The sequence below is a fragment of the Tetrao urogallus genome, assembly GCF_951394365.1.
Source record: "Tetrao urogallus genome assembly, chromosome: 21".
Taxonomy (NCBI): Eukaryota; Metazoa; Chordata; class Aves; order Galliformes; family Phasianidae; genus Tetrao; species Tetrao urogallus.
Window position 1 is genome coordinate 3,113,674 of NC_136834.1, and position 18,264 is coordinate 3,131,937.

General features: G+C 42.1%; 1 protein-coding gene across 1 annotated transcript in view; it reads right to left on the bottom strand.

The window, feature by feature from the left end:
* The window catches only part of PEX14 (peroxisomal biogenesis factor 14), a gene marked incomplete at its 3' end in the record, with an annotated part of 71,584 nt that overhangs the window by 11,260 nt on the left and 42,060 nt on the right, over positions 1 to 18,264 (bottom strand). Inside the window, exon 4 of the mRNA XM_079545614.1 lies at positions 4,757 to 4,876. Within this exon, the coding sequence (XP_079401740.1) occupies positions 4,757 to 4,876 (120 nt within the window). The remainder of the gene's footprint in view (positions 1 to 4,756; positions 4,877 to 18,264) is intronic.

Sequence of the window (18,264 nt, forward strand, 5' to 3'; positions counted from 1 at the left end):
GGTCAGTGTGTCCAGCTGCAGCCTGTCCTGGGCTGTCCCCAGCAGCAGTGACCTGAGGGCAGGATGGGCACACCTGTAGCACCCACCCCTCTGCCCTTTCACCTCCCTCATCTCTCTCTCTGTTCTTGCAATGCTGGAGCTAAGAACATTTTATTGCCCCCTGGTTTTCATTATTAATGAAAAGGGACCAGATTGATCTTTCCTAAAGTTCAGAGAGTCTATAAAGACAAGAAGCTGAAATGCCATTTTACTCGTTTTAGAGATGTGTGAAATAATTCTGTCTTGTGGCAAAAAAAAAAAAGTGAGGGGGGTGGAGAGGAAAACTCAGTGTGTGAGGGACACAGTAAAGATGTGCATTGACCACATCAATATTACGATGCTATGAAGAATGTCACAGCTCTGCCTGGAATCCACATTCCATCTTCTTTCTGTCTGCAGTGGAGGGAGGGCTCCCAGTGGCTCAGCTCACACTGACTTCAAATTCCCCACTTGTAAAGCTGGGAAAAAAAAATTCAGAGAAAGCGAAAAAGCACTCATGGCCCAGCGAGCCTGTGGGCAATGAAACCCTTCCTGAATGGGCACAGGAACCAGGAGGCACTGAACCTTTCTGCCTCAGAAATCCTGGGAAGGACACCAATGTTTTCTCCAGCTGAAAGTCCGTTTCATTTGTAGCAGCAACTATAAATTGCACTTCCTGAGCAAACACTATTTTGAAGATCCCTACTCACCTCAGAATTAGTTTTCTTGACATCAATTAATTAGGCTTCGTGCATCCAAGTAAGGTCAGCCCCTCACTAACAACCACATATAAAACCACAGAAACTGAGGCCAGAAAAGGTGATTTTCAGAGAGCAAACAGCAAACCCATGAGAGGAGATGGGGAGAGAGCGACAGGAGTCTGGATTCCAGTCACCATTTTTAATTGTAGGAAAAAGCAGCCTGTGTTCTACAGCCTCCATCCTAATGAAGACACAGGGGCAGGAGGAGATCCAAAAGGCAAGAGAGCCCATCACACCTTATTTTAAAGGCTGTGTAAAATCTCTGTAGAATAGCATACATGGAGACCATAAACACCATGGGGAAGAGCACAGGCAATAGCAGCATGCAGCACACAGCCCTGCACACCTCGCTCAGGAACTCCCCTGAGTTTGTGTGTAATTAGAAAGGTTAGAAAGGTAGAAAAATATATAAACCCAATTAATCATTTAAATATTTAAAGTCAGATTTTTGTCCTCACGGCTGGATTAGTATATTTCATAACGCCAACAGCAGACAACCCTGGTTTTTTTTGGTTTTTTTTTTTTTACTGGAGGTTCATTTTAGAGCATGTTTAAACTAGTCAGATTGAGTGATGCTTCCAGCAACTAATCGCATGTCAAATAAAAGATATTTTATGTAATAAATTACCGCTACAAGTAATTCAAATGTCATTTATCAGTTTTATTATCAGTCAGGCAAAGTCTTGTTTCTCTACATTAATCAAATTCAAGCTTTTTTTAAGCCTTTTTTTTTTTTTTTTTTTTTTAAAGCAGTTTTGACACCTCTTGGCAAAAGTACAAACCAGAGGGAAGGAGTTACTCCTCCAGAACAGGGAGGGGAAATAGTAGAGATCATATTAGGCTAAAATACAGCGTCAAGAAACTTTCAAAGCATCACTCTTCTCTCTTTCCCCCTGAAGTTACTTAAACCAAACCCAGGAGTTCAGCATATAAGAACTACGCTACTGTGAGTGTGTACAAATACACTTGTTGAACTCTTAAAGAAAAAGAAAGCTCTGACATGAGTTATTTCCAATGGGAGACTTAAACATTGAGTAATATGTAGACCAGCAGTAGAATTTGAGCAAAAGGAAGTATTTATGTGGTATACATTATTTCCTGCAACTTCAAAAACAAGAATAGCCTGAGTTGACTACAGCAGGAGAAGATCAAGCAAATAAAATTGAAAAATGCGCACAGGATTTATTGCTCTGACTCACAAGAGTGGACATCTTACACTGGAGCTGCTGGCAAGATCACCAGCTCAGCTGTTTGCTTGGCATGAACTCCTGAGATGGTTCTGAAGCCACCCTGAACTTCTGCACCTGTAGCCCACTGTTCTTACAGCCCTTAAACACGAACCTTGGTGGTAGGGGAACAAAGAAATGAGGTTTCTCAAGTCATTGGTTGGTGCTTTGCAGCACAGTACCTCAACAGTTTCTCTTCTTTTTGCTCTGTAATTTCCTCTCTCTAGTGTCACCATTTGGTCTAGAGGTGTCAAGGTTATGAGGAAAAATTTTAAAAATCAAACACAAAGTGTTTCCTAGTCTCTGAGACCTAACTGGAGCCAGCACATCAGCTGCTGCTTCACAAGAGACTCAGATGTCATCTATAGAAAGAAGCACATGTAACCAATAATCTTGTCACCACTTTCAGTATTAAGACGTTCCTACCCACAAATCAACCTTTGGATTTAGCAGTCTACCTATTTCCTTAGTCCTTTACTGACATTCATTGACACTCGCTGGATGTTCAGGTCGACCAAATGGTGGAAGTGAGCACAGTGAGGTGGTGGCTGGTGCATTTCAGCAGTGCTGACACTGGCAGTGGTTGCCTCTGCTGGTGCAGATTTTTATGAGTGCAGCATGCAGGTTCCTGTTCATTGCTGATGAAAATACACAACTAATGGTCGCGTCCATGCTGAAAAACACTGCTTTGTAGCTGAGAATCTGCTCTATCAAATAGTATTATTGTGCCCTTTCTAGGTGTTGTAGTTTCCAGTGAAAGCAATGGGAGGCATTACTTTCAGAGCAACCTACATATTCAGCTATTTCTTCTTTTTATACATCCATTTAAAGATTAAACAGAAGGTCTACAAAGAATAGCTGGAGAGGAGAGGAACAATATCCAACCAACCTACTGCCACTGCTTCCCAGATGTTGTGGGCTGCTAAACAAACCTGGCTCACAGGCAGAAGCTTTTGGTTCAGATTACTTACAAAGCATTAATCAGATCACAAAGCTAGAGCATAAGTTTACAATCAAAACTCCTAAAAAAATCTTGGCTTTGGTGGTATTTTTATTCACCTTCAGTTTCTAAGCATTACAGAATAATATTTTCCAAGCTCTCTTTGGAGCAGCTCCTGGGAACTGTTTGATTTTTAAATATTAGTTAAGATTCTTAACCTACTAACAAGAAAGAGGAAGCTGGTGCTCTGAGGAAAACTGAAACAGTGAAAGAGGGAAAAATTGATAAAGCTGTAAGGGTGAACAACAACAACAGTGCTTTCCAGTTTGAACTGCACACTTCTTTCCTGCTGTCCTTGTATTAACAGAACACTACAAAGTAAGAGCAGATCAACTCTTGCATTGTTCAGTTCTGATGGGAGACAGCTGAGCACCCAAGTGATGGCACTAACAGGGATCTGACATCGATTCTTCAGCAGTTTTGCTGTTTCTTCAGATTCTGCTTTTCTGGCATTTTCTATGAACTTCAGGTATTATTAGCTCAGCAGAATGCAGTCCTGGTGCTCACCAGCACACCCCAGTACAACCCTAAGAAATATTCCAGCTCTGAACTGGACTCCATCACAAATGTTTTTCTTCCCAGATTGTAGCAAACCAGAGTATTTCAAAACTCAGAGAACGAGTCCAGTATTACCTCTAACAGCAGCAAAACCATGTCATAAACCAATAAACACAGCCCTAAGCAGACTGTTACGCTGGTCAGTATCTGAGCTGGAACTGCTTAGGAACAATATCAGAATCCAATTCCTAATACTCAGCAGGTAAGCAAAGCGCTTTGCAAACTGCCAGCCACACGTGTGAGCTGAACAGCTTCTTTTGATGGATTTTTAATGGTGTGTACTTTGGTTTTTATTGTTTGGAGCTTAGATACTTTTTTGCGAGGTTTATTTTAAAATGCAAATGTATATGTAAATTTTAAGCCTACAGAGATTATGTTGGGACTTTAAAAATTCTCTGGGAGTACATTTTGTACACAAAATCATACAGTCCTATTCACTCTGTCTACACAGCATCTCTGCTGTCACCTCTTTCATTAAGACTGAAGATAGGAATCTTGATAAAAATAAGCATCACTCCTAAATGGTCATCACTACTTGTAACTTCAGAGCACTCTTAAAACTCAGTCACACTGGCAGTCCAATGTGCCAGACCTTAAACTCACGCGTGGGAAGTCACAGACTAAGTCCAGAAGACATTATATTCTGGTCTACTATTCCTGATGAAAATAAACTGCTTTTAAGTAATTATTCAAGGCACTGACTGTTCAGCTGCTTGACTAGTTAAGAAAATAAGTTCTCAAGCACAGACGAAATAATGATGTACTTTTATATCACCTTCCATCCAAGAATCTATCAGCTCTATTGTGTACTAATGGTCTATATGTTAGGAAATCCTACTGATGAAGGGAAACATGACCCTTAGTTTTAGAAGGGAAGAGTTTGTCCCACACTAGATAAATGCTTTTTCGAGTCCTTAGAGCAAGTCAGAAGCTGATTTCTATTGACTATAACCTTTCATGACAAGAGGTGTCATAGACTAGTTTGTGTTGGATTTTATTTTTGTAGACCAAGACCATTTGTACCTCATTTTCCTTGAGTAATATGGTTTTTTAGCTCCATCTCGCACCAGACATCAATAGGCATGGAGAGCACTCAAGGTAACATTCAGCATCCGACTCTGACAAAAATTACAGCGTTATTTGAACTGAAATCTAGGATCTGGCCCAGAAATGCTTTTCAAGGGGTTACTTACTATACACCACAGGGTGAGCAGGCTGAGCTGGCACCAGCTGCGAAGGACCTGGGGACTGCGGCTCATCCGTGCTGGTGCCCGACTGCTGAAAAGCCAGGTCAATTTCTTCATCTGTCAGGCCTGGGGGAGCAGAGGAAATGAGATCATTTTTAGCACCTTTACCCACTTGATGCACACATAATTAAATTCCAAAGCAAGGCAGAACCTTTTCAAGCTGCAAAGAATTTTGTCACCAACTTGAGCAGTACTGCCTCCCCAATTTTGGATTCACTGGAATCTCTCCCTCTTTCTCTGCTGCAATTTAACCTTAAGCGACAGAATATTAGCCTCAACGCTGCTTCCAAATGTGGCTCATTCAATTTCCTTAATTTATCCTTGAGTTTATTGCTGCTTTTGAAGTAGCTTTCTATTGCAATTCTCCATTCTTCCTCCGAAAAAAAGATACCATCAACTGCAAATGTGGCTCATTTTAATCTGTAATGGTGTAAAAAAAAAAAAGAGGGGAAAAAACTAACAATAATGCATGAAAACAGACAGGGAAACAAAAAACTAATTATTGGGTTAGACGACTAATTAGTCTAGATCGTTTCCGAAGACGGGAATAATTTGCTTTATTTTATGACAAATGCAGAAATAAAAAGAAAAAATCAGGACTGACTGTGATTAGTATGAATGGGACACAGAATGCAAGGAGGAAATAAAACTATAACAAAACAGATCAAAACAAGGCCAAGCCCAAACTTTCAGCTCAGCATCGCCCCAGCCTACTGCTGCCTGATTAGACCGCCCTAGGGCAGCCTGGGTTTTATTTCACGCAGAGCTGCAGTCACACTGCACACATGGAACGCGTTGGTGCAGTCACTCCTGCCATCAGGAAACGCCAGGATGACCATCTGTAATTGGCCACAACATGTGGAAAGGATTTGGCCAACAAGGGGGAAAAGAAAAGCAGCTATGGGATTCACGATGACCAGCATCTGTGGAGAAAGAAGCACAGCTGGATTATTTTTCCTAGCAGGAGAAAACATCCTCTGGAGAAAGAACTCAGCGCTCAGATGGCAACCGTGATGTGGGGCAGGACAGCTGGGTGTTATTTGTATGTTATTTTCCTGCACAGAAGCAGATAGAATGCCAGCAGTCCTGATATAAGAAACATCTGAAGTGACTTGAGGCTTTTAGTGCACATCCAGCGCACATGAAAAAACATCCAGAGGTTGGAGGTGCAGCTACAGATTCAAAGGAATAGATTGAGAAAAGAAGAAGACTACTTGATTCTCACATGGGTGTTGCAGGGATTAAGTGTGAACATGACAGCAGTTGGAGAAAATGGGTGAATTCTTTCTCTTCATCATCTCCACTCGAGGTCCGTGAAGAGAAAGTTGGGTGGGTTACATCAGGGAGTACTGCCAGTGTCAGAAACAGCACCAGGAACCTGAAGTTCCTATTCCCTGGTCCTGCAGTCTGACCAAATCCCCTCCTTTTTTTTTTTTTTTTTTCATTTGATGCACGCCTCAAATAATAAGGAACCAAAACCACACAAAGCAGAAGAGAACAAGACTCGCAGTGAGAGTAATAAAAGGCACATGGACACATCAGCTCAGCCTACTGTTCTGGTCACAAAAGCAGTGTCTAATCCATGTTAAAAAGATAAGTCCTAATAGGAAAGAAACTGTTTTAACCAGTTCCTAATTATTCAATATAGGAGAAAGCATAAACAGATGCCAGCACTGCAGATCTCTAGCAGCTATGGAATCTCATCAAGATGGAGACAGACACACAAGATAATATAAGCTGCTGGCTGCAAATGTAGCTCCTAGCTACTAGAGTGGGGGTAGTTTTGTTCTACTTCCATGCAAGGATAACAAATCTGAAAATATTTAACACTTAGGAGCATTTGGGAGTTCAGAGGATCCTCTCCTCATTCTACAAATGAGCAGGAAACAACGCTCACTGCTTCCCAACCATGCTGCCCCTTTGATCCTCATCTTGCTTGAGGAAAGACCTGAAGTCTTTCGTGGGTAAAATGCCCTCCTAGCATTATAGTGAGTTTGTCAGCTGGTGACACTCAAGTATCTCTGCTTCCATTAAAACCCTGCCACGTGGTGAAGAAAAAGCCAATGCGAATAACAGAATGAAGGAAAACCTTTTGAGTTCAGTGTAGTGCAAATTAAAATTGTCATTACCTCCCTGGACTATTCTGCCCTACGAAGCCCTCATTCGTGGTACTGGAAGTATCATACAAAAGAACATCACAGCTACCTCCCTTCCTCATTACTGGAGAAGACCAGGAGTGCTGTCACCTTGGAACACCTCCTTTTTATTCACCTGAACAAGACGTTTCCAAGGTGCTGCCATCGAGGCCTCCAAGCATCAAGGGAGTGATCTCTCAGAGCTGATTCCTTAAACATACCTATGGAGTGAATCTGCACTGCACCCAGGCTGCTGTGCACTCAGAAATATACTTGTCTTCATGGCTGTCACTTCTAGCATACACAAACAAAAACGTAAGAGATATTCTAAGGCTGTCTTTGGGCATTTAGAAGTAACTCATTGAACTCCCTTTGGACTGATTTTTTTTCAGATTCACCACCTACACCCATGTATGCATTCAGTACGAGTGAGTTTTCTGTGCCCCAAATTATTCAACCTCCATGTATTAATTGCATAGAAAAGTGTGAGTTTCTAAATCAGCTCAAAATGTCACCCGCTCCAACATCTCACCAAGCTGAATTTCATCATAGTTCTTCTATCACTGGATTAAATAACCCTGATCCATGCAATGTTTGAATCTAGAAGCTGGTAACTCCAAAATTACATCACTTCCCCTGGATGCCAAAGCTGTGCCACAAAACCAGAGCTTTGTGTTTCATGTAACCCACTCTGAAATCAGTACTTCAAGGAAATAAGCCCACTTTACCAGAAGAATTGCTCTGCATCCATTTTCTCAACGCTTCGGAAAACAAACGTTTCAGTCGCCCTAAAGTTTCAGCAAGATCAAGACCATGCAGAATGCAAAAGGTTAAAAGGAACAATAAAGGAAACTGCCAATTGTAAGTGAATTATATTTGGCTTTGAAAGCTGAGCCACAGCTATATTATAAAAGGCATCTCTTTGCGTTGTTTACCATCACCCTGACTAATGCAGACCTTTTTTTTTGTTTTAAATAATCTCATGCAAATTAGACACACACTTCCTTCCAGTTGATTGCTATCTGCAAGGAATAATCTAACCGCAGAGGGTACTGAGCAAGGACTGAGCTGAGGAGAAGGATGCAAGGAAGCTGTCTTCACAGCCCTACAGAATGCAAACCTATTCCCTTCCCCCAACCATCCATCTCATTCCTCTTCTGCACCACAGCCTTAGCAAAGAATTAGTCATAATTTTCACAAAGCCTTAAAATTTCCTTTCCAGGCTTCAGAGGGTTGATTTGAATTACCCAGCGCCCACGACTGTTTTGCATTCCAAGGTCCTCGCTGACCCTCCTTTGTGATTGCCACTGCTGCCGCTCTGTTTTCAGGGATCACTCAGCCTCTGTAAATTGTAGTCAAACACAGAACTGGAGAATAAAATGGGTTGTCAAAACATCCACCTTTGGTATTGCACAAAAAGCCCCTCTGCCCAAGAACTTCTGTCCTTTTATAATATCCACCGCTAGTTAATTTAAGGACCTTGTATACATTAAAATATTTTTCCTCTTATAATCACTCTCAAGTAGAGGAGCACTGTTAGGCATACTCTGCAGATGAGGAAGTGAGCATACAGATATGAGAGGTGCTCCAAGGGCAGAACCAGACTCTGGCACAGTCAGAAACTAAAATTCAGGAGATGTGAGCCCAATAAATATAAATCCACTCTCTCCATTTTCTGGACGAAACACAGCAGCATTTAACTGCAATGTAAAACCCTTGCTTGAGCTTAACTAGACGAACTCTTAAGGTTTTTCATCTTCTCTGACACATCAGTGACAACTCCTTTCTTCCTTTCCCATCCACTGAGCCTGTGTCTCTTTTCTCCTATTCTTCCTTGCTTTGCTCAATCCAGTAACTCACGCCAGATTTTCCCAAGCCAAAGGCAGCATTTGTTGCAGGGATAAAAAAATTCTGGTTAGGAAGACAGAAAATATTCTGGTGGAAAGAATTAAGTGCCTTTTGTGTTTTTCCACCTCTATTACCTCTCTGGCAGACCGCCCCGGAGCCATCACCACACCTCCCTTTCTGCAGAGCCAAGCAAAGTGGGTTTCCTGTTGTTGTTTGCCCCACACGCGCACACACTTTCTAGTCAGAAGAAAACAAAATAGATCTGGACAACTTGTTTAGTGACAGTAAACTACATGACCACACCAAGCTTGTGCACGGGAGCACGTGACTGAAAGGAAGACCTACTGCAGACATCTCGAAAGTGCATTACACTCCTGTTCCTGGAAGCCACTGTGTCAACCCTGCTCAGAAAGAACATGGACACATTTTAAAAGAATCATCATAAAAACCTTCTGGGATCTGATCCAGACTAATGATTCCACCTGTTCAGTCGGCTACATGCAGCGCTGTGTGACTCTGTCTGTGCTATGGTCCATCTTGTGCTTAGTTCAACACATTCTAGAAGTCAAAAGGCACGCTCTCCCAATCTGTTTTCTTCCACCATTGTTCATGGGGCTTTCATGAGACCAAACCCAACCTGACACTGAAACATAACCTGAGGTCTCAGAAACATCGCTGATTTCTTTTCCTTACCCTGCGTTTACACTACAACCCTCTATTTGAATGTAAACATCTATTGCTGCACTTCCATCTGAAATATTGTGGAAAGACACCCAAACATCAGAGTGAAAATCAGAGGTCTCAATTATTTGGCAGAAAAATGCAAATAATAAAAACCATTTCAGAAGTTGCCGAAAGAGCTTTGAATCCTTACTGCTTAATTCATCCAGGAGACTGCTAATTATGCAGCACCAATCTTTAAGAAACACGATATACTTCTATTTAGAACTGATAAAGGTGCTCAGAGCTCAGTAACACAGCACTACTGTAAGGAAGGAAAACCTGCCTGACAATGCAGTGCTAAGAATTCAAGCCAGCCAAGCAGGGAGGAAGGGGTTAAAGCCAAAAAGTACGTTGGCATTACAAATATAAATAAATAAACAAACCTGGCAGCAGTTTCTCTTCCTGACCAGGCTTTTCGGAGTCTATAATAAAATGAAGTGTAATGGAGGAGAGGAGGGCAATGTCAGAGGGTGAGGGTTTGGGAGAGAGGTTGTTAAGTATCTCCCTCTCCTCAGCTGTGTTTACTCCATTTACAGGACCCCAGGTGATTGATAGAGGAAAGAAAAGCAAGCAGATAGTAACCCCCCTCTGGGAGCATCAGTAAAGAGGATAACTCCCGACACCAGCCAGAGCCCCGAACTCTCCTCAGGCCACTTGTAATTAAAAGGACAGAGCAAGATATGCAAACCAGAGAAAAAGAAAAAGAGGGATTTTTTTATTTATTATTAACATTTTTGTTGGAACAGTGGAGTGCAATAAGGACTCTCAGAGCAGTTAAAAGTCGTCGGGTGACCTGCAGACCCCTATTTCCCAGAGCCTTGTATAAAATTGAATTTTTTAAACATAAATTACACGTAATGACGACACTGTAAAAACTAACAGTAATGGAAAGCTGTGCTGTATTTCATTAGCCTGTATTATTCCGTGCCACCTGATCCAGCCGGGCCTTGTTTATGAGTTAGTGTGTTAGCAGATGCCGATGGAAGCATTTGCTTCGACCTTGCTCTTCTCATTGGGGCATGAAATTACGACGGCAGCACCTTGATATTACAGCCATAAATACAGTAAACTGCAAATTTAAGCCAACGGCTCCTATTGTCTCCGAACATAAAGCTGATCGGTATTTATTTAAAAGGAGAACGAAAAAAAATATTATATATCACCTTGTTTATGGGTCCAGTCCCCCCCCCTCCCCTAATCTGCCTTATTCACTTGGTTAAATACTAAACAAACAAACTAAATCCTCCCTATTTTCTACTGATTAAATATTCTCATGAAATGAGTATTGTCTTCAGAAAACTGGATCAAAGTATTTTCACTCTGAATAAGAAAGGGCAACCTACTTGCGTGGCATGTTTTGGAATGGAAAAAACTCAAACAAGTACTACAACTTTTTCTCTTCTTTTTCTATATAAGGGAAGTTCAAAATACACGACGAAAAAGTTGCTTCTGATCACTCGTCCATGTTTGCGTGTAACATGTTTGTGCACTCAGACAAGAGAGAAACGTGCTTCCTTCCAGTCGTTTCCTATTTAAAGATATCTCCCTAGTTAATACTATTTCCAATGGAGGAGGAAAGGTGTAGGAAGAACAACACACAAACTTGCAGTAAGATTAATAGGAGGATGAAGAGAATGCCCAGGTCTCCTCCAAGGCAGCAGACAGCAGGGAGAATGCCTCACTGTCCTACGGGCATTTGGGGTGAAAACCCCTGTTCACTGCCAACGTTGCCACTGAAATTCATTAAGAGGAAAAAAAAACAAACACAAAGGCAAAAGGACATTGTGATATCACAAAGCACATCATAGCATAAATCACAGCCTTGTACACCAGCACAAAATGTATTTCCCTGCTAGTTTCAAGGCAGGGAAGACACTGCTCCACTTGCACTAAGAGAGGTCAGGACTTCCCCTTCTAAGCAAAGAAAGCTCCTTGCTCTTATGAAGTATGAGATCTCTGCTCCACACGGGGAAAAAAAGGGACACCTCAAGTGCAAGTTCCCCACACTATGCTATGTATTTCAGGAACTGAAGCACCAGGAGGAGAGTAGGAGGAACAACACCCAGGACTCTGAAATGCAGAAGTCCTAATAGGTGCAGTAATTACCACAGCCTTAACAGGATTTGGACGCCTCATTTTTGAATTAATCTTCAGCAAATCTTCAGCTAGCAGCCCACATAATTCAGCAGGCACAATTTTTGCTTCACACAAAGTTCAAAGTACAAAAAGGGCAGCCAGCAACATGACTCTAAATCAAACAGGACATGCCTCAGAAACCTGAAGTGCAGTACCAGAAGCTTCCTTACAAAGCCCAGCTACCTTCCTGTGCAACTAGGCTACGCAGAAACACAGTGAGACTTCAGACCTGGGGAGCTCTTCCTCAAGCACCATCTGTATTACAGAGGCGTTCTAAGAATACCATGATCAGCAAGGAGAGATTTCCTTTTGTCATCATCCTCAGGTCTCTTTCCTGCAGCCTTTCCTTTCTGCTATCACACACAAGAAGAAGAAGAACAGTGTCTGTTAGAAAATCTCCTTCACGTGGACACTGGTGGAATACATCAGCACCTGCCTGTGACACACAGTGATGAAGAGGGAACACGTGGCTGAGCTGGAAGCCAATGCTGTAAGACTGGAATGCAGGACATCCCATTCAGCCAGCACCTGATGTAAGAATACTACCTTGGGGAACAAAATCCCCTGCATATTTTTAATTATTTCAAATGAATTTATTCCTTGGGTTTGAAGGCTTTGAAGACTCTATGCCAAGATGCCAATTTATCAGGTAATTTATCAGGAATGGAACATAACCAAGGCTATATCATTAGTTTAGAAGACTGCAGAGGGCAGAATATCCAGACAATGAAAGAGATGCTGCTCTAGTAACCGTAGTGCTGCCATAATTTGCTACCACTGCTGACAACCTCCCTAGAAATAAAGCCATGCATCCAGAGAAAACACACATCAGATACACCAAATGCATGTTTCCAAGCATACCCCAACCTGTGATCTGCAAATGCTTGCTGTTATTCCTACAGAGAAACAAGTCTCACGGTGACAGTTCTGATCTTCATTACCAGGATCACAGCACTCCTTAATGCCCCAGAAGGCACTCATGGTGCCAGAAGGCAGCCAGGCCCCAAACACTCAACAGTCTGTGTGAATGGGAGACTGGCAGGGATGAAATACAGGAGGGGATGCACAAACGGAGCAACTTAACCACAGTCCACAGCACTTTATTTTCACTTTATTTTCAGTGAAAAACACAACAAAAAACATGCCATGAATGTGAAAAGATACTAAATTTTTCTACAGATTCATTTCCAAGGGCAGAACAGTTTGGAACACTGCATATAACTTGAAAAATCTAATAGCTTGACTTTGTTACCACAGATTTTAAAAATAGCTATCTCAGGGAACATTCGTGCTTCATATACTTTCACTTAAGGTGTAAGAAAGATATTTTGTTAAACAGCTTGTTGAGCAATAGCAACAAAATGATCGGCCTTTGGCTACTCTTTGATCTGTGATAACATCTTTAGGATCTTTCAAAGAAAAAGACAAAGGTTGTCCTAAATTCAGGTGAGGTAAAATTGGCAATATAAGAGGTTTGGTTTTGTGCCTTCAGAACTCTAATTTTACATTGCATTTCCACCTCAAAGGAAACAACCTGAACATGACACGAGAATTCTGGCAATGAAGTAGAAGGAGCCACTGTGGAGGATCTGCAGTCAGACAGACAGCTGCAGCCCAACACATCTGTTATAACCACAGCAGAAAAGAAGCAGGCTGGCCAGCAGTATGAGCCAAATACAGCCCATGACAGATCTGACCGAGCAAACTGGCTCTAATGTGGAATAACTCCTGACCAGAAGCCACTGCTGATTTGTTATTACTGGAACAGGCTGGTGTGAAATTGCAGAACCAGACTCCTTTTTTTTTTTTTCCCAACTCTGAGTTCAAAAGAAACTGTTCTGTTTAGAAGAAAAGTAACTTCAAGCCATTCTAAGCAATTCTTTAACCAGATTTGTCAGGATATCTGAAGGATGACTTAATTTTGGACACAAGAATGAGAAAGTCATTCTGATGCACCATCCCCGGTTCTGTATTTACCCTGGAATTGCACAGCAGGAAGAGCATCTGCACATTAGACAATGCCATCTGAGTACCCTGTGCAGACTAAGGCTACCTGCAATGAGCAACTAGCCTTGATGTTGTTTGCTTCCCCTTTTAATTTCAAAATTTGAGAAAGAAAAAGAACAAGCCCATTCGTCTCGACATCACATGAAAAATCACACAAAGCACACACTTAATGAACTTCTAGCTTCTGAAGAATGCACAGGACGGAAACACGGAGTACGCAGGACAGCAGTGCTACCCTGCCCTCCCAAAGCACTGCTGCAGGGAGCATTGAGAACAGCTGGATGTCTAAGAAAGCTGGAAAATCTTTGCAAGCAGGAATGGGATAATACATGGAAATGTAAAGAAAGGAACACAGAGTAAGCAGCCATGAACACAGGAATCTGAGCACTTTTTCTGACATACTTTCTCCCGACTTTACAAAGTGACTTTGTTCCTCCAACCCAGTTCCTGCGAAGCAGAATCAATGTCAGACGCCTAGGAGTCAAACATTGCAGCACGGAGGAGATAAGCTCTATGAAGAAAAACACATCTAAGTACTACATATTTGATTATTATGGCACAGACGTTTCAGGTAAATCCGGTTTACGTTTCCCCAAGAAAGACAGAGACACCCGTACACTATTTAAAAAGACACGTCAGCAAGTATTCATTACAGATTATAAATCACCCTTGTTCTTCTTTCTTTTATTTTAGAGAAATTTTTTACATGCCATTAAAATATTGTTTGCTGAATACTACTACAAAGCTAGCCACCTGTAAAATTAAAGGCTGATGCTGCCAATAAGCGTTGAAATACCTTCTGTTTAAAAGGCAAACCTACTTTGTAATTTTTAACACAACTGTATAAATATTCCTCCACCCACCCTGCACAATTTTGTTGGTTACACTGCATCCATTTGGACAACAACCATCTATGTCACCACACAGGATGTTAACCTTGGGTGGAGAAGAAAGAAACAATAGCAAATGAACTTTCAAGAAATCAAGATTACACATTCAGGCAGGGACCTTCAGGATAAAAGACGAGCGAAGACAAAAAACATCAGGGGACAAGTCAACAAAACAGCAGAATGGTTTCAGAAGATCATTTTTCATCTTTTGGATTGTTTATCGCTATTTTTTTCTCCCTATGTGCCTTCAGCAGCTCTAGAGAAAATTAAAGGAGTCTGGATAAAACGCCCAGAGGACGACTACTGCTAACAATACTAAAAATAACGAGGGTAAGTGGTGGAAAAACTCTGGTGACCACACACGGAGAACTGGAGTGGTAAGGTACAACAGGAGTTTCATCATTGCTCCCTCAGGACATGCAGAGAACATCCTAACTGCTTCTGGTTCTCTAGGGTTCCGATTACCATGCCAAACACACCTCCAGAGTTTCCTTATTAGTATAATAAAAAGCCTCCACACATTTGGGTTCTATTCCCAGCCTTGCTATTGACCTTGCATAGGTCACTTAACCTCCATCTGCCTCAGTTTCTACGTCTGTAAAACAGGAACGATGTTGCACAAAATCCTTTGCAGAACATTTCAGACTGACGTGACAATTATGGCGCACAAAGCATAACTGATGGTTCTGAGAATCTGTACACACAGTGTATGCATTTAAGCCAAGGTAAAGCATTTGCAATGACTAATTTATTCAAGTAAGAAGTTTAGCCCTTTTTTTTTTTTTTTTTTTTTTTTGTGCTTGTAGATCATCTTTGGTAACACTTTTGGATTTCTAACAAATCTGTGCTGTGCTTTCAGTAGGTGCTAAAATACAAAATGTTTCTCTGGTCTGCCTTTGAGCAAGCACTGCCCTCAAAATCCAGCTGTGGGAGCTGAATGTTCAAATTTGGAATCCCAAACTGCATTTCTTGAAGACTGCTGTCCTCCGGTGCCTCAACAAGTTCCAGCCCAGGAGTTACAACAGGACTGGCTACACAGAACTCACAGAGAACACGGAGGGAATATTAAGAAGCATGTACAGGCACGTAGCTGCAACATAAAGCAAGCCAGATCAGTAGGTGAGGCAGCCGGATCAGCGAGAAGCTTGCAACTGCTATCAGCTCGTGTGTGAGGGAAGATGCTGGAGCTCCAGAGGCAGGAAATTGCCCCTAAGCAAAGGAATCACCTCAGAGATAGAAATGGGTGAGGGGCAGAGCTGCATTGGGGCAGTGTGAGGGGCAGGGCTCGGCGCTGAGAGCTCCATGCTCCCCTGTGCCAGGCCCACCAGGCAGAACTGCTCGTCACCCACTGCAGCAGCACAGTAGATGAAGTTCATCAAAAGGACTGCGATTTCCTCCTTGGTTTTCTTTTAGTGTCCATCTCATTTGTCTCAGGTGGCCTCCTATGGAATGAGTTCTGCTTTTCTGATGCAATACTTGGGAGCGGGGAGGCCCTGACTCTGTGGATGCCCTGCCAACAGGGCAAGAGCAGCTTGCAGGCTGCGCTACTGAATTCCACCTTTGGGGTACCTGCAGAGCACATGCAGGCAGCCCCAGCTCCTGGGATGCGCACACACACACACACACACACACACACACGCTCTACCCGACACTAAGCTCACACCTCACAAACAAATTATTTAACTACTCTATCCCCCAAGGAAGACGGTGATCATTTCAGATGCAGCTCCCTGCTCGTCTCTCACATACACGCAACGACCTGATAGGTTAAATGCTGCCATTTAATTACAGTAATGGAAGCTGCTATTTTTTGGTTCCCTTGAATTCTCTCTCGCTCTCTTTTTTAAACACACACAGAATCATCTTTTAAACATGCATTTTATATTTCTGAGTTTAACAGCTGCATCCTCCTGCTTACTTGAGGTTTGGGAGCAATGATATTCTGATACTCTTCTCTGAGCAACTCACCTTTTAAACGCTCCATACAAAGGAATTCAGGCTGGGAGCTGCTGCAGGAAGGGATGCATGCAAGCACCACAGAGGCCAGGCAGCCTCCATTTACTTGGGTGGTTTGGGTCAGCTTTGTTGAACCCCACTAACTCAACCCCTGCCCCCAAAGCAGCTGAGGATAAACACTACAGTGCCCTGAATAACTTGACTGAAAATGCCATAAGCATCAGTACATCACAGAGTGTGACACAGTATGGCAGTCAGGACTATCAGGATTACCTCACACCTAGCTGTTCCTAACACCTCTGAATCAGTTTCCCCATCCAGCATGGTGATGGTACTTCCTTTGCTTCCCACCACAGTTTGGAGTTTGCAAATTGTAAAGGTCTAACCAAGAAGAGCAAACGTAAACAGAAGAACATGAAATGCATCTTATCATCTTGCCATTGCACAAAAGGTGGATGGGTTTGTCAGTTCATATTTGTAGAGTACTTTGAATTTGAGCCGTGGTATACAAATATGAAAGACATATTTGTTAAATTCTTGAGCGTGCTGCAAAACACTTGTTTTGTTTTCTCTTCGGTGATTTCAGGGAGGAGGCTGCAGGCTGCCATGGACTGCAGACAGCTTTATGGTGAGGAACACACAACACACATTATGTGTGCAGCACAACTGCATGTGGATCTTACATTCTGTATTGAATGCCAGTTAGAAAAATAATCTAGAAGCAAAGCATAGCTAATTCCAAGTAAAAATAAATCCTTATCTATGCTAAGGCCATGCTGTGGGTAGAAAAATACCCATATTACACCTGTTCTCCACTATTTGTCCTCTAAATGTGAAAAGCTTATTTATTTGTTCCGAGGCAGCTGGCTCACAATCAGCCAGCCACCCATGCAGGGCTATCGCCCATCTTCATTCCCTGGTACAGATATCCACCGGTGTCTCTTAAGAATGGAATCTTAAAAGGTGAGGCAAGGCAGAGACAAAGACAAATATAATTTTATCACCATAAAAAGAGGACATTTCCACATGGGCAGCAAGGACATGAATATCATGTGTATGCGGGGGCAGGGAGGGGATTATAAACGCATTTTTGGCGAAATTCAATAAAGCTGATTCCACTGCATAAGGTCAGCAATTTACTTTTAAAAAATGATATGATTGCAACTTTTAATATAACCCATGTATTTGCTGCAAGATGCTCTAGAAGATTGTGTAATGTAACCACCCGACCTCTCCACAGGAGCAGAGATCACCCCATTTACCCTTTATTGTCTTGCTAAAAGCAATGCACATTTGCACAGAATGACAAAGTCAACGGCTTTTACTTAAGAGAGCCTCAGATTTCATTGAGAATGAATTCTCTGCTCTCCTCCTATGGGAGCGTAGTCTCGCCTGGACTCATCAGAAAGGATAGGAAAGAATGAAGCAAAGACTTAATTCTCTTTTTTGCTAAGGAAAGAATGATTGCTTTCCAAATTAGAATTAAGAGGGAACAGTGTGTAGCAGAAAAGTAAATAATAGGATTTCATGTTTGTGTGCATCCAAGACCTAGTGTTTTAAACACTGCAGAAATGTTGTCTAAGAGATCCTAGAGAATTATCTCATGCACGAACTTCTTTTATCTTTCCTAGCAGGAAAGTATCATTAGGTCTGAGATGGATTTCAGCAGAAGAGCAACACAGATTAACCTAATTACACTCCACTCCTTGTTTTGGCCCCAAGAGAGAAGGCTGTCTCTTTAGACTTACAATACCAGGTT